This window comes from Rana temporaria, chromosome 3 (assembly GCF_905171775.1).
Source record: "Rana temporaria chromosome 3, aRanTem1.1, whole genome shotgun sequence".
NCBI classification, from domain to species: Eukaryota; Metazoa; Chordata; class Amphibia; order Anura; family Ranidae; genus Rana; species Rana temporaria.
The window spans coordinates 66176402-66194051 of record NC_053491.1 but is presented as its reverse complement, the minus strand read 5'-3'; the positions used below and the strand labels follow the sequence as shown (position 1 = coordinate 66194051).

The window sequence follows — 17650 nt, the reverse complement described above, 5'->3', positions numbered from 1 at the left end:
CAGAACAAAGAAAACCATGGTTTAGTGGAAAGATTGACTAGTTTGGCTTCTACTCACGCACATGATAATGATAAACTTCATAAACTCGAGTCGGATCTGGAAAAATCTGTAAATCGGTTGAAGTCACAGGAGGAAAAGGGGAAGAAATACAGAGATGACACCGAGCAGGTCAGTGCCCTTTGTTCTCTTCTACATAGCATGGTGATAGATAGCTGAAGGGAACATTGTACTGTACTTTTGTCTTCATTTATTTCATGTCAATATTTCTGCTGCCACTAGAGGGCACACTCATCTTCATGTCAGACAGTGTATGTGATTTGGCTGCGAGGCTTTGCTTATCACGCACACAAATCTGTATAATACAACTGAAATCAATCTGTTTTTGTGATTAAATTATAATGGCCTGGGAATGGACGTCTGATGATTTCACCAGCTTTGTATATGGCCATCGTTTAAATATATAGATATGATAAATCAGTTTGATAACTATATTTTTTTATATTTAGCCATATATACATGTATATATATATATATGTGTGTAGAAATGGGACGAATAGGATTCTTGAACATATAGCTGGATCTGTCAATGTATGCCCAGCTTCATTTAATCATGGGTAACAGCTCCTGTTTTACCTGGGATTGTAGACCCACATATCTGATATGTAGGTTTATCTACCCATTTTGTGCAAAATAAACAACTTGCTTTAATAAATAAAGCTGTAATTTCATATTGGCAAATACAGTGGATATAAAAAGTCTAAACACCCTTGTTAAAATGTCAGGTATCTGTGATGTAAAAAAATGAGACAAAGATATATAATTTCAGAACTTTCTCCACCTTTAACCGCTTAACGACCGCCACTTGTATATGTACGTCCACAGAATGGCACGTACAGGCAGATGGGCTTCCCCGCGCTTCACTGTGGCGGCTGCATCGATCGTGTGATCCCTTTTATAGGGAGACACAATCAATGACGTCAGACCTACAGCCACACCCCCCTACAGTTGTAAACACACACTAGGTGAAACATAACTCCTACAGCGCCCCTTGTGGTTAACTCCCAAACTGCAACTGTTGTTTTCACAATAAACAATACAATTTAAATGCATTTTTTGCTGTGAAAATGACAATGGTCCCAAAAATGTGTCAAAATTGTCCGAAGTGTCCGCTATAATGTCGCAGTCACGAAAAAAATCGCTGATCGCCGACATTAGTAGTAAAAAAATATATATAATAAAAATGCACTATCCCCTATTTTGTAAACGCTATAAATTTTGCGCAAACCAATCGATTATTGCGATTATTGCGATTTTTTTTTTTACCAAAAAATTGGTAGAAGAATATGTATCGGCCTAAACTGAGGAAAAAAATTTGTTTAGATATGTTTTTGGGGGATATTTCTTATAGCAAAAAGTAAAAAATATTGCATTTTTTTCAAAATTGTCGCTCTATTTTTGTTTATAGCGCAAAAAATAAAAACCGCAGAGGTGATCAAATACCACCAAAAGAAAGCTCTATTTGTGGGAAAAAAAAGGATGTCAATTTTGTTTGGGAGTCACGTTGCACGATCGCGCAATTGTCTGTTAAAACGACGCAGTGCCGAATCGCAAAACCTGGCCTGGGCATTTAGCTGCCTAAAGGTCCGGGGCTTAAGTGGTTAATGTGACAACCTATAAACTCAGTTGAAAAACAAACTGAAATATTTTAGGGCAGGGATATGCAATTAGCGGACCTCCAGCTGTTGCAGAACTACAAGCCCCATGAGACCTAGCAAGACTCTGACAGCCACAAACATGACACCCAGAGGTAGAGGCATGATGGGACTTGTAGTTTTGCAACAGCTGGAGGTCCACTAATTGCATATCCCTGTTTTAGGGGGTAGTAAAAACAAAAAAGAATATGGTTGCATAAGGGTGCACACCCTCTTATAACTGGGGATGTAGCTGTGTTCAGAATTTGGCAATCACATTCAAACTCATGTTAAAGTACAGTCAGTACAGAGGGATCTCATTGTTAAAAGGTATCAGTCAGGAAAAGATTACAAAAGAAGTTCCAAGGCATTAGATATACAATGGAACACAGTGAAGACAGTCATCATCAAGTGGAGAAAATATGGCACAGCAGTGACGTTACCAAGAACTGGACGCCCTTCCAAAATTGATGAGAAGAAAACTGGTCTGGGAGGCTGCCAAAAGGCCTACAGCAACATTGAGCACTTCCCGCCCGGTCAATAGCAGATTGACGTCCGAGAAGTGGTTGCGTTATCCTGACTGGACATCATATGACGTCCAGCAGAATAACAGCCACCGCGCGCCTGGGGGGGGGCGCATTGCCGCGATCGGTGGTGCAGTGTGTCAGTCTGACCCACCGCTACACCGATCTCAGTAAAGAGCCTCCGTCGGAGGCTCTTTACCACCTTTTCAGCGTGTCCAATCACGGGTGATCACAATGTAAACAGGAATAGCCGTTGATCGGCTTTTCCTCACTCGCGTCTGCCCATCAGTGCCACCTATCAGTGCCGCCTATCAGTGACCATCATCAGTACCCATCAGTGCCACCTTATCAGTGCCCATTAGTGCCGCCATATCAGTGCCCATCATTGAAGTAGAACATGTACAGAAAATTAACAGAAACAAAGAAAAACATAATTTTTTTCAAAATTTTCAGTCTTTTTTTATTTGTTGCACAAAAAATAAAAATCGCAGAGGTGATCAAATACCACCAAAAGAAAGCTCTATTTGTGGTAACAAAATGATAAAAAAAATGTTTGGGTAAAGTGTTGCATGACTGCACAATTGTCATTCAAATTGTGACAGCGCTGAAAGCTGAAAATTGGCTTGGGCAGGAAGGTGCATAAGTGCCTGGTATTGAAGTGGTTAAAAGAGTTGTAGGAATATCTGGCAAGTACTGGCTGTGTGGTACATGTGACAACAATCTCCCGTATTCTTCATGTCTGGGTTATAGGGGAGAGTGGCAAGACAGAAGCCTTTTCTTACGAAGAAAAACATCCAGGCCCAGCTAAATTTTGCAAAAACACATCCAAAGTCTCCCAAAAGCACGTGGGGAAAATGTGTTCTGGTCTGATGAAACCAAGGTTGAACTTTTTCTTCCAAAAGATATGTTTGGTGAAAAAACAACACTGCACATCACCAAAAGAACACCATACCCACTGTAAAGCATGGTGGTTGCAGCATTTGGGGCTGTTTTTCTTCAACTTTAACAGGGGACTTAGTCAAGGTAGAGGGAATTATGAACAGTTGCAAATACTAGTGAATATTGGCACAAAACCTTCAGGCTTCTGCTAGAAAGCTTAACATGAAGAGGGACTCTGGCTGTGATTGGAAACAGTGGCACCCGCCGATCGTTGACAGGAGATGCAATGGTCTTACATAGGCAGACTGCCGTTCTGTCAAAGAGAAAGATGGAGATCTTGTGTTTCTTCTAAGTAGAAACACAGATCCCTGTCTTCCTCCAGTCAAGCCACCCCCCACACAGTTAGAAAGCACTCCCCAGGAGCACACATAATCCTTTGATCGCCCCTGATGTTAACCCCTCCCCTGCCAGTGTCATTAGTACAGTAAGAGTGCATTTTTTTTTAGCACTGATCACTGTATTAGTGTCACTGTTCCCCAAAAAGTATCACTTAGCACTTGCACCATTTTCCAACACTGTGCACCAAAAAGTAGTGCACGGAGTGTTCACATTTGTGTTGTGGTGCGCTATAACGCAGGTATATTGCAGTGTGTTTGGTTACCATTAAAAATAAATGGTACTTCAGTGCAATGCGCTTATACCTGTGCACCAAAGAATGTTGCTTAGAAGCTGATTGGCTACCATGCACAGCTGCACCAGATCCTGGGTGCTCCAGTTTTAGTATATCCCCCCACTGTGTTCTACTTGGATTTGGTAAAAATAACTGATGTATTCCCTGGATGTTTTGTCATCAATGTGATTGTGCTAATGTCTCTCTTCTATTAGAGAATATCAAAACTACAAGCTCAGAACACCGATCTTCAGGAACATAAGCAAAGACTGGAGACCCAACTAGAGGAAAAAACCCAGGAGATGAAGGGTAAAGTGTTTTCAGACTGATAGAACTTTTATATTATTACTAGGTTTGCACACATAATTAAATTGTGCTGCTTTCTTTTTTCTGCACAGATAAAATGAATGAACTTACCAACCAGCTGTTTACAGATGTGGAGAAAGAGGGAAAGCATAGAGTGTATGTATAGCTCCTTTCATATGTGAGGACTCTCTTATCATGAATAGATAAACAAACTGGGCTCCGTTGTTGAAGGACATGCTCTGTGGGGTTCTGGAGGTGGAGCTAATTTAACATGCAATTTTTATCAAACTAGATTTTTTTGTAGGTTGCTTTTAATCATTTTTCTATTAAAGGAATACTAAAGTCACATTCATTACATTAACCACTTAAGGACCGCCTCCTGCACATATACGTCAGCAGAATGGCACGGCTGGGCACATGTACGTACAGGTACGTCCTGTACTAGTACCCAGCCGTGGGTCGCGGGCGCGCTCCCACGACTCGGTCCGAAGCTCCGGGAGCGCGGCGATCGGTCCCCGGAGCTGAAGAACGGGGAGAGCCGTGTGTAAACACGGCTTCCCCGTTCTTCACTGTGGCGGCTGCATCGATCGTGTGATCCCTTTTATAGGGAGACTCGATCGATGACATCAGACCTACAGCCACACCCCCCTACAGTTGTAAACACACACTAGGTGAAACGAAACTCCTTCAGCGCCCCCTGTGGTTAACTCCCAAACTGCAACTGTCATTTTCACAATAAACAATGCAATTTAAATGCATTTTTTGCTGGGAAAATGACAATGGTCCCAAAAATGTGTCAAAATTGTCCAAAGTGTCCGCCATAATGTCGCAGTCACAAAAAGAATCGCTGATCGCCGCCATAAGTAGTAAAAAAAATATATATATATATAAAAATGCAATAAAACTATCCCCTATTTTGTAAACGCTATAAATTTTGCGCAAACCAACCGATAAATGCTTATTGCAATTTTTTTTTACCAAAAATAGGAAGAATAAGTATCGGCCTAAACTGAGGAAAAAAAATGCTTTTTTATATATTTTTGGGGGATATTTATTATAGCAAAAAGTAAAAAATATTGCATTTTTTTTTCCAAATTGTTTATAGCACAAAAAACCGCACTGGTGATCAAATACCACCAAAAGAAAGCTCTATTTGTGGGGAAAAAAGGACGCCAATTTTGTTTGGGAGTCACGTCGCACGACCGCGCAATTGTCTGTTAAAGCGACACAGTTCCGAATCGCAAAAAGGGGCAAGGTCCTTTAGCAGCATTTTGGTCCGGGTCTTAAGTGGTTAAGTATTATTATTAAGCTTTAATCACTCACTCAAAACGGAGTTAGTATTATTAGATAGTTTTCTTCCTTGTGTGTGCGTATCCTCGTACGGGACATGCAAAAGTTAAAGAACACATCCCTGGGCACCCTTTACATATGCATGTTCCAGGGAGGGACCTGACCACTTGCTTGTGTAGATTTTAGCTTTGCATTCTGCCCATCAGTTGCTTGGTTACATTCTATCGGAAAGCTTCTAGAACAGTAATCAAGCAACTGATCAGCACAGCTAATGTCTGCACCATCCAGTGACTAGCAGGGAGAAACATGCTAATTTAAAGGGATGCTGGGGTTCTTTAATTCAGGCTCATCGCTCGTCTATCACTCAGGCCTCATACACACGACCGTTTTCCTCGACAGAATCCATCAAGAAACTTGGTGGCAGAGCGCATGCTCAGAATAAAGTATGAGACGGGAGCGCACCTTCGATAAAAGTAGCGTTTGTAATGGAGATGGCACATTTGTCACGCTGTAACAGACTGAAAAGCGCGAATCGTCTCTTACCAAACTTTTACTTAACACGCAGTAACATGAGATTAGCAAAAGCAGCCCCAAGGGTGGCTCCAGTGGAATCGAACTTCCCCTGCCGGTGTATGTGTTGAATGTTACCGCGTTTTAGAACGAGGAGATTTTGTCTTGACAGTGTGTACGCAAAGCAAGCTTGTCAAGATTCTCGACAAGCCTAACAAGGAACTCGTCAAGGAAAACGATGTGTCTTTTCTGACGAGTTCCTCGGTCGTGTGTACGAGGCCTCACAGTCTCTGCTGTCATTGCATCTATATGCATGGCTACAAAGGGAGATTTTGAGAGAGTAGAATGAATTGTAGACACAGGCATAAAGGACAGATGGGGATCTCTAAGGCCGCGTACACACGACCGGTCCAAACCGATGAAAACGGACTGAAGTTCAGAAGTTTCATCGGTCCAAACCGACCGTGTGTACGGCCCATCGGTCTGTTGTCCTTCGGACAAAAATGAGAGAACTTTCTTTAAAATCGAACCGATGGACGGCTGACCATCTGTAAAAACCGTTATTGTGTATAAAACCGTTGTTAGTACACAAACGCATCGGTTCAAAACCTGCGCATGCTCAGAATCAAGTCGACGCATGCTTGGAAGCATTGAACTTCGTTTTTTTCAGCACGTCGTGTGTTTTACGTCACCGCGTTCTGACCCGATCGGTTTTTGAACTGATGGTGTGTACGCACATCAGACCATCAGTCTGCTTCAGCGGTGAACCGATGAAAACGGTCCGTCGGACCATTCTCATCGGATGGATTGACCGTGTGTACGCGGCCTAAATGTACACAAAGAATGAAACAACTGAGAACTGAAACTTGAAGCATATATGTATTTTTTTTTTTAAATGTGTTAAGCTTTAATTATATTGATAGTAAATATGTCATATTTTAAGATTTCCAAAGTCACCTACAGAACATATATGTGTTATGGAGGGGGGGGGCGGTACTTTCTTTTAGAATAATTGGAAAGAATTACAGCGCTCGCAAATAAGTATAATAAAATAAATTGCAGACAGTGGGCCAGATTCAGAAAGATCAGCGGATCTTTCTGCCGGCGTAACGTAACTCATTTACGTTACGCCGCCGCAAGTTTTTCAGGCAAGTGCTGTATTCACAAAGCACTTGCCTGTAAAGTTGCGGCGGCGTAGCGTAAACTACCCGGCGGAATTGAAATTCGGCGGGTAGGGGGCGTGTATCATTTAAATGATGCGTGTCCACGCTCCGAACGAACTGCGCATGCGCCGGCCGCGAATGAAACCCAGTGCGCATGCTCCAAATGACGTCGGCAACTCGTCATGCTTTCGACGTTTACGCAAATTCCGTCCATCCGTATTCGCGAACGACTTACGCAAACAACGTAAAAAATTCAAATTTCGTCACGGGAACGACGGCCATACTTAACATTGGCTGCGCCTCATAGACCCAGGGGTAACTATACGCCAGAAAAAGCCGAACGCAAACGACGTAAAAAAAAAGCGCCGGGCGGTCGTTCGTTTCTGAATCGGCGTAACTCCTCATTTGCATATTCCTCGCGTATACAAACGGAAGCGCCACCTAGCGGACAGCGTGAGATTGCAGCCTAAGATCCGACGGTGTAAATCACTTACACCTGTCGGATCTTAGGGAGATCTATGCGGAACCTGATTCTAGGAATCAGGCGCATAGATCCGACCGACGGGACTCAGAGATACGACGGCGTATCAGGAGATACACCAGCGTATCTCTTTGTGAATCTGGCCCAGTAAATGCAATAATAAAAATTCATGAGAGTCAAAAGATTGAAATATGTGATGTGCTCCAATATTAAAGTGCAGTTGTGCTCCAAAACTCAAGGTGCGCCACACTCCCTCCTGTGTCCCCACTCACCGGATGGAATGGACCCCTAGCTTTTCAGTCTGGGGGTCGTTGGCCAGGGATGGCTAGATCACATCAGTGTATCAAGAAAATATCTGAAATTTGTAAACATCAAATGTGGACCATGATACCAGAAATAAAAAGAGAAGATGCCATAGTGAAGTACTTTTGACCAAGAAATGTATTGCGCGAGTGGACATGTACTTAAAAACGGATGGGTAAAAATAAGACACTTCCAGTCTTCCGTTCGAACGCTCGTTGATGGTGTTCGTTTGCTGATGTAAACTTTTACTGGATTCATGCTTATTTTTACCCACCACTTGCGCAATTCATTTCTTGGTCAACAGTGCTTCACTATGGCACCTTTTCCTTTTATTTCTAGTATCATGGTCCACAGTTGATGTTTACAAATTTCGGAGATCTTCTTGGTACACTGATGTGATCTAGCCTTCCCTGGCCAACTTTTCAAAGCCTGAACGACCCCCAGACTGAAAAGCTAGGGGTCCATTCCATCCGGTGAGTGGGAACACAGGAGGGAGTGTGGCGCAGCTTGAGTTTTGGAGGAAAACTGCACTTTAATATTGGAGCACATTGCATATTAACATTTTTGGACTCATGAATTGTTTATGAATTATTGCATTTATTGTCTGCAATTTATTTTATTATACTTATTTGGGAGCGCTGTAATTCTTTCTAATTATTAATTTTTTCAAGTGTTAGCACTTTGTGTACAGCAGCTGCAATTTCACTTGTTACACCTGAATTCTTTTATTTTATTCTATTTGTACTTTCAGCGCAAGTTATATATTTAGATATATATTTTTAGCTAGATTCAGTAAGAGTTAGGCCGACTTATCAGTAGATACGCCGACCTAACTCAGAATCTGCGCCGACCTATGTTTAAGTGTATTCTCAAACAGAGATACGCTTAAACATATCTAAGATACGACGGCTTGCGCCGTCCTATCTTAGGTTGCAATATTTCTGCTGGTCGCTAGGTAGCGCTTCCATTGCGGACGGCGTAGAATATGCAAATCAGTAGATACGCCTATTCACGAACATATGCCCGGCCGCCTCAGTACATTTACGCGGTTTACGTAAGAGATAGGCCGCCTAAAATTATTCCATCAAATAGATGGAATAGTAATGTTAAGTATGGCCGCCGTTCCCGCGTCGAAATTCGACATTTTTACGTAGTTTGCGTAAGTCGTCCGTGAATAGGGATTTACGTCGTTTACATCCACTTCAAAATCAATAGGCCCGTGCGGCGGACGTAGCCGCAATGCACACTGGGAAATGTAGGCGCATGGTGCATGCGCAGTTCAAATTTTTTTTCAAAAACCTCAGGTCAAGCCCCATTAACATAAAATACGCCCCCTCAGCTAAATTTGAATTAGGTGCCCTTACGCCCGCCCGCTTTAGGCTACGCCGCCGTAACTTAGCAGGCAAGTACTTTGAGAATCATGTACTTGCCTCGCTAACTTACGGCGGCGTAGCTTAAATGCCTTAAGCTACGCCGCCTTAAAGTTGCGGCCATCTACGTGAATCTGGCTATTTGTTCACAAGGTACTTTCTTTTTGGCTCATAGATATTGATTTATGTGTAACATATACAGCTCCGTCAGTTACTGCTGTTGTTTTTTCCCATAGGAAGCTTGAAAAACATTTTGAAATCCAGAGAAAAGATTATGAAAAACAGATAAAACAACTGAAGGAAGAGATTGAGAGCCTGAAAGGAAAAAACAAAAAACTAGTAAAAGAGGTAGAGGAACAGACCGCCCATAATGATGAACTACAACTGCAAGTAGCCCAGCTCTCTAACCAGGCAAAGGTAAGAAAAGGTCAAATCCTGATGTCAGTCTATGGGGTTGATTTACTAAAGGCAAATAGGCTGTTCACTTTGCAAAGAGAGTTTGCCTATAGATTAATGAATGTGGTGGAACTTCGCTTTGCAAAGAATACCCAAATATGTGCAAGAAAATTGAAGAAAATAAAACCGTATTTTTGCTTGCTCATGATTGGATGATTGAATTCAGCAGAGTTTCACCTCATTTCACTAAACTAAGGGAAAATTCCCATGCAAGGTTACCAGCTTATTTTCCCCTTGTAAATAAAACCCTATATACTGTGCACTGCAAGTGCATTTGCTCTAGAGCTGAGGGGAAGCTCTGCTGGTTTCTATCATCAAATCATTTACAAACAAAAATGCTCTTTTTTTTTTCTTCCTTGCATGTGATTGAGTATTCTTTGCAAAGAAAAGTGTTACCTCATTTACTAAGCTCTGGAGCAAGTGCATTTACTATGCACAGTATATTTGCCTTTAGTAAATCAACTCATAAGTGTTACGCCCTTCTTATTGCATGCACAACATGGATGTATGAAATTGTTATCTTTCTATAATATTCTAGGCAGAGATCCAACACATATATATATATGTAAGTAAATGTCCATACATATATATATATATGTATATATATATATCTATATCTATATATATCTATATCTATATATATCTATATATATATATATATATATATATATATATATATCTCTATATATATATATATATATATATATATCTCTCTATATATATATATATACTGTGTGTTCTGACACCTTCCTATCAGAACCAGCATGAACTTTTTCAGCAATTTAATCTACAGTAGCTCTACTATTGGATTGGACTACACATTATTATTATTATTATTATTATACAGGATTTATATAGCGCCAACAGTTTGCGCAGTGCTTTACAACATCAGGGAAGACAGTACAGTTACAATACAATTCAATACAGGAAGGATCAGAGGGCCCTGCTTGTTAGAGCTTACAGTCTAGAAGGGAGGGTGCACATGCCAACCTTGGTTCCCCACACGCATTGGTGAGCCTTGGCTGCCCATGACCTGTCGCTGATTCACTTCCTTGTACCACTTTTGGTAGGTCCTGACCACTGCAGACTGTGAACATCCCACAAGAGCTGACCCAGTGGTCTAGCCATTAGAATTTGGTCGTAGTCAAAGCTGCTGAAATCCATACGCTTGCCCAACTTTTCTGCTTTCAGCACAACAGTTTCATGGACAATATGTTTACTTGCTGCCTAATACATCCCACCCCTTTCTAGGTGCCAATATAACGAGATGTTTAATGATATTTACCTTACATGTCAGTGGTGAAAATATAGATGATCAGTGTATACATAGGCCCGGATTCACGTAGAAGCGCGTATCTTTGTGCGGGCGTAACGTATCCTATTTACGTTACGCCACCGCAACTTTGACAGGCAAGTGCCGTATTCTCAAACCAAAGTTGCGGCGGCGTAGCGTAGATAGGCCGGCGTAAGCCCGCCTAATTCAAATGTGGTAGATGTGGGCGTGTGTTATGTAAATTTAATGTGACCTCACGTAAATGATGCTTTTTACGAACGGCGCATGCGCCGTCCGTGAAAGTATCCCAGTGCGCATGCTCCAAATTAACCCGTAAGAAGCCAATGCTTTCAACGTGAACATAAATGACGCCCAGCCCTATTCGCGAACGACTTACGTAAACGCCGTAAAATTTTGAAAATTCAACACTGTTCCGACGTCCATACCTAACATTGGTACGCCTCATATAGCAGGGGTAACTTTACGCCGGAAGAAGCCAAACGTAAACGGCGTATCTGTACTGCGTCGGCCGGGCGTACGTTCGTGAATTTGCGTATCTAGCTGATTTACATATTTCTAGGCGTAAATCAGCGTACACGCCCCTAGCGGCCAGCGTAAATATGTAGTTAAGATACGACGGCGTAAGAGACTTACGCCGGTCGGATCTAATACAAATCTATGCGTAACTGATTCTAAGAATCAGGCGCATAGATACGACGGCTCGGACTCAGAGTTACAACGGTGTATCTGGAGATACGCCGGCGTAACTCGTACGAGAATCCTGGCCCTACTGTATATATGCACCCTGTAAAAGAATAATATTTCTACCTACCTGTTTCACCACTGGTGAATTGAATATTTCTTCTCATGCCAAACTTGAAAGTTTGGTAGAATGTTCAGCATCCTTTACTTCATAGTGTGCTGGGTGCCTGTGGCCCTTGGTGCGCACTGTGGCTTCATCTGCCAGCCACTATGTTACTGGTGTGTCTTAGGTACGCAGTATAGACATAGTGGCAAGCAGCTGGAACCACAAAGAAGTAACACCTTAGTAACAAAGCGGGTGGTGTGTGGAACCACAGTGCACTGTGAGCATCATAAACACCCAGACATGTTGAATGCTGAGGAATCTACTAAACCTTTTATCTCTGCAAGAGAGCAAAGATTCAATTACAGCTGGTGGTACTATAAGTAGTAGTACTGTCCTTTTAGGCCTCTTTCACATGGGTAGCAGTGTTAACTACCCCCGAAGAGTGATCCAGTGTGATTTGTTTATAGCCAATTGGGGATTTTGCATGGAAATATTGGGCCAGATCCACAGCCAGCCGACGTAACTTAAAGCGGGGGTTCACCCATCAATTTAACAGTTTGAAAAAGCAGTTACATTCCTGGCATGCTGGGAATGCTAACTGTCACATTGGTTGTGCTCTCAACCAAACTGTCAAACCATCCAATGGCTGGTGTCATAACTGATCACATGTGCAGCATCATGGCAGTTGAAGATTAAACAGAGGTCAAGACGCGCCTTAGCAGCCGTCAATCAACTCCTCTTCGCTTAGAAACGCCCATTCCCTGCTCGGAGCCGGAAAACAAGGGCTCATATAACGATAAGTACAAGTAAAAAAGAAAAAAAAAACAGCATACTGCAGATGTTAGCAGTATGCTACAGCTAATGTCAAAAAGTGGATTTTTGGGTGAACCTCCGCTTTAAATATTCCCATTTAAGTTACACTGGCTGAAAATTTTTACCTAAGTGCCCGATCCACAAAGCACTTAACTAGAAATTTTCGGCTGTGTAACTTAAATCCGGCCGGTGTAAGGCGTTCCCAATTCAAATGGGGCGAGTATCATTTAAATTAGGCTCGCTCCTGCGCCGGACGTACTGCGCATGCTCGTGACGTCATTTTCCCGACGTGCATAGCGCGAAATTACGTTACGCCGAGCTTCGTGAATCGCGCCGGGTCAAAAAAGTTGCGTCGGGAAAAAAAAAAAAGTTGCGGCGAAAAAAAAAAAAAAAGACAGCGTCGCTGGAAAGAAGGGTCTGCTTTTACAAGGTGTACTAACTTTACACTTTGTAAAAGCAGCCCTAATTTTACGATTGCAAACTAATACTTACATAGAAAAAAGCGAAGCTGAAAGGCTATGTGGATCTCCGTAAGTGCTAATTTGCATACCCGAATCGGCTTTTCGAATCGAAATGACCCCAGCGGCGGATGCGGTACTGCATCCTAAGATCCGGCAGTGTAAGTCCCTTACACATGTCGGATCTTCTGCCTATCTATTGGAAACTGATTCTGTGGATCAGTTCCAAAGATAGAAACAGGGATACGCAGGCGGAACAGCAGATCTGCCTGCGTATATCTCTTTTGAGGATCTGGCCCAGGGGCGTCGTTAGGGCGGGGCTTGGTAGGCTGAAGCCCCGAATGGTACCCCGAAAAGCCCCGAGTCTCGGCCGTTTAATGTAACATTATTAGCCCCGAATCGGCGGGCCACGGAAAACTGTAAGGCCCCGTACTCACGACCAAACATGTCTGCTGAAACTGGTCCGCGGGCCAGTTTCAGCAGACATGTTTGGTCGTGTGTGGGCGCGAGCGGGCCGAATTCCAGCAAACATTTGCCCGCCGGGCCTTTTCCCAGCGGACAAATATTCCTGGACTTGTTTTAAAACAGTCCGCTGGAATCCTGCCCGCTCGGACATGTACGGTCGTCGGTACAGACCTACCGTACATGTCCAGGCGCCCGCCGTCCCTCGCATGCGTCGAATGACTTCGACGCATGCGTGGAAGCATTTTAAAGGCAGGCCGCCCACGTCGCCGCGTCATTGTCGCGACGACACAGCGTCATCGGCGCGGCGACACCGCGGACACGCCCCGCGTATTGTTTACGCGCGGACTTCTGTACGATGGTGTGTACAACCATCGTACAGAAGCCCTCTGGCAGACATGTACGGTGAAAACGGTCCGACGGACCGCTTTCACCGTACATGTTTGTCCGTGAGTACCCGGCCTAAGTGCAGACAGTGCTGCTTGTCACTGTCTGTGCTATGCGAGTGCGACGGACGCATCCATCGACATCACGGTCCCGCCCGCGATCCCAGGATTGGCCAGTGTGAGATGTCCATCATAGGCACGCTGTGCTGTTATGATGGACATCACAGTGGACAAATCTGCAGCTGGGACGTGATGACGCGTCACGTCACGCATGGCCGGACCCATAGGCGCTGCCTGCAAGCTCAGAAGGCGGCAATTACAATGCCGCCCGGCGCGCCATGATGCGGCTCGCCTCCTCGGCTCCTGACAGCGCTGCCTGCACCCCACATCCCAGCTCGCCTCATCGCTGATCGGCTCTCCTTTCCTCCTCGGCTCCCGAACCTCCTCGAGTCCTGGCTGCATCTGTACCACGAGGTAGGTCACCCAGTGATTGTGTATGCAGGTCAGTGTAGACAGGTCAGTGTAGTGGAGTCAGGTCAGTGTAGTGGAGTCAGATCACTGGTCAGTGTAGTGGAGTCAGGTCACTGGTCAGTGTAGTGGAGTCAGGTCACTGGTCAGTGTAGTGGAGTCAGGTCACTGGTCAGTGTAGTGGAGTCTGGTCACTGGTCAGTGTAGTGGAGTCTGGTCACTGGTCAGTGTATGCAGGTTATGTCAGTGTGTACTGACACACACACACTCACTTAGGTCAGGATATGTGGTTGTAGCGCACCGACCGCGCTACAACCCCCCCCCCCCCCAGGTGGCGGCTTGGCTTCGGGCTGAAGCCCCTGGTCTTTTTGCCACCTAGCAACGCCCCTGATCTGGCCCATTGTGTCATAACTGCTGTAACAATTACAGATAAGTAACGCTCATTCCTATCGAGACTGGGGCGCAAAGGCTTGCTTTCAACGAGACACAAAGGGTGTATCCTTGGTGGACTACCACTGTGCCACTTGGGTGAGATAAGCTGGCTGGTAGTACCTATGGAGAAGGGGAAGACCTAGAAATCCTTGAAGCCTGGGTCTATGTAACCTTTCCAGACAAAATGTAAAATTTGCCTCTTCATTACTGGAAGCCAGTAGGATGGAATAGGGATAGGCAAGACTTGGGCAAGGTAAAGAGTTTTTTTTTTTTACAGCCGTGATCCTACCTTGTGGAGTTGTGTAACGCCTCGTACACACGACCGAGTTTCTCGGCAAAAACCAGCAAGAAACTTGCTTGGAGATATTCTTTTGCCGAGGAAACTGGTCGTGTGTACATTTTCGTCGAGGAAACTGTCGAGAAACTTGACGAGCCAAAAAGAGAGCAAGTTCTCTATTTCCTTGACAGGAATGGAGAAAATTGGCTTGTCGAGTTTCTCGACGGTTTCACAAGGAACTCGACGAGCAAAACGATGTGTTTCGCCCGTCGAGTTCCTCGGTCGTGTGTACAAGGCCTTAGACACATTTGTGTGCTGGTTCAGGGGAAATGCCAGATTAGAGCATTGTGGGAAACATCATATTTTTTTCGGATGGTTATTTCCATTTATAAACAATAAAGATATTTGAAACGCCTACATAATCCGGTCAGTGCAGCCATGAATTCTTTGTGAAATCATGTCTCTTTTGCACGTATCTAAATGTGTAAAAAAGCATAGATAACATGTTGAAACAGGGGTGAATCTAATCTCATTACATGCATCACATACACTGATCAGTACTGGCCCCTTTACCTAGGTGTAGTATGAATTTGAAGGAAATTCCCTCCTTTAAAAAAAATGCTGTTGTTTATATCTTTTGTCTGGATTAACTCAAACACTTTCTACAGGGCTGTCTTAATGCATGGGCAACCCTGGGCACTGCCCAGGGGCCCCAGTTGCATGGGGCCCCATGATAACCTATCATTACATCATACTTGCCAACTGTCCCGGATGGGCCAGGACAGTCATGTTTTTTACTAAGCTGTCCCAGAATGTCCAGGTCCCAGGCAGCATCCCGGAACCTGTATAGTTCCTTCCTGGTCCCCCTTGTACTATGCCATTCCGCTTCCCCCTCTTTGAGTTGATCAGTCTTTGATTTATGGCATGTTCATCGATTTTATTGGAATTACTAATAAATATATGTTTGATCATTCCATCAACATTTTATGCTTAAATTCTTGCGAGCAGGTGCATACATTGGGTCATGCTGGTAGGGGCACCAGTGCATTACTTTGCCCAGGGGCCCATGATGGCATTAAAGAGGAAGTAAAACCCTGCAAGAGAAAGGCATAATGAGCAGGTATGCACAGCATACTAGCTCATTATGTGTCAGTTACTTCGATCGAAGCCCCCGTTCTAATCCGTCCCGTCCACCGCCGCCATGTCCCCTCGTTGCTTCTTCCTGTTATTGCCGCTCCGGGGCTGTGATTGGCCAGAGCGGCGATGACGTCACTCCCGCGCAATGTGCGAAAATATGGCATTATCTACAATAATGCCATTGACAAAAACGGCATGGTCAGTGCGCCTGCGCATGCGTGCCGTAGACATCGGCGCCTGTCATTAGTGTAAATATCTCCTAAACCATGCAGGTTTAGGAGATATTTCTTGCACCTACAGATAAGCCTTAATCTAGGCTCAGGCTCCGTACACACGACCGAGTTTCTCGGCAGAATTCAGCCAGAAACTCGATCGGAGCCGTATTCTGCCGAGAAACCCGGCCGTGTGTACACTTTCAGCCAAGGAAACCGACGAGGATCTCGTCGGGCCAAATAGAGAACATGTTCTCTATTTCCTCGTTAGTCAACGGGGAAACTTGGCTCGCCGAGATCCTCGGCGGCTTCACAAGGTACTCGACGAGCAAAACTATGTGTTTTGCTTGTCGAGTTTCTCGGCCGTGTGTATGGGGCCTCACATGTAGGTTCAAGTTGTGTGGTTGGGTTTACAACCACTTTAAGACGGCCCTGACTTTCTAAAGCAAATCAGCACTATGTAATGACCTTATACAAATTGTGCTTTCACTGCTATTAGCAAAGACAGAAACTGCACACCTACTCCCATCTATTCTAGGACGAGCCAGTGAGCATGAGGAATGTTACATAACTGCCCCACATTGCTGCCAAGAGTTGTAGGTATTGTCAGTGTGCATCAGAAGATTCCCTCTGGCAACATCAGTTAATAAGCAGGATAATTCCCATGATGTAATCAGCTTGTTAGGTGAAAGAACCTTCCTTCCCTCGGTTGACCTGTTTCCATGTTTGAATGATAATTACTCCTTAATGTAAGGTGCAGCTTTCATTATTTGTAGATAAACACATGTCTGGTCAGTAGATGTGCACTGTTTGTAGGTCAGATTGATAGTTCAGGTTAATAGAAGGTTGATGATATAGCTTACATTTGTGCATGTTCAGAAAGGCTATGCAAAAGTGCAGTAATCCATAGCAAGCAGTGGGATGTGCCCGGGACTCCATTACTACTAGTACTCCCAATATACACAGACTGTGTTATCTGAGCAAAACAGAGACCCATTCAAATATAATGTTAGTCAATGAGAGCTAACTTAATTAGCACTACTGAAGTTGCTTTGACTTTAGAAAAGGTCCCTGTACTACTTCAAGGTGACTTCTATATGACTTCTATTCTATACTTCTATGAAAGTAGTACTCAAGTCGCCAGGAAGTTGCCTGGTAAAGTTGCACCGCAAGTCACGCGACTCTCAGGTCACGGTAGTGTGAACCAAGCCTAAATCCTACAAGCTGATTGGTTTCTATGCATGACTGCGCCGGAGTTTGCACTCTCCAGTTTTAGTAACA

At 44.0% G+C, this 17650-nt stretch overlaps 1 protein-coding gene across 2 annotated transcripts in view; it reads left to right on the top strand.

Moving 5' to 3' along the window:
* MYO5C (myosin VC) overlaps positions 1-17650 on the top strand; it is a 212488-nt gene that overhangs the window by 128914 nt on the left and 65924 nt on the right. For both annotated transcript variants that reach the window (XM_040342694.1, XM_040342692.1), the window contains exons 22-25: positions 4-168; positions 3980-4073; positions 4163-4226; positions 9424-9604. In XM_040342694.1, coding sequence (XP_040198628.1) covers positions 4-168; positions 3980-4073; positions 4163-4226; positions 9424-9604 — 504 coding nt within the window. The remainder of the gene's footprint in view (positions 1-3; positions 169-3979; positions 4074-4162; positions 4227-9423; positions 9605-17650) is intronic.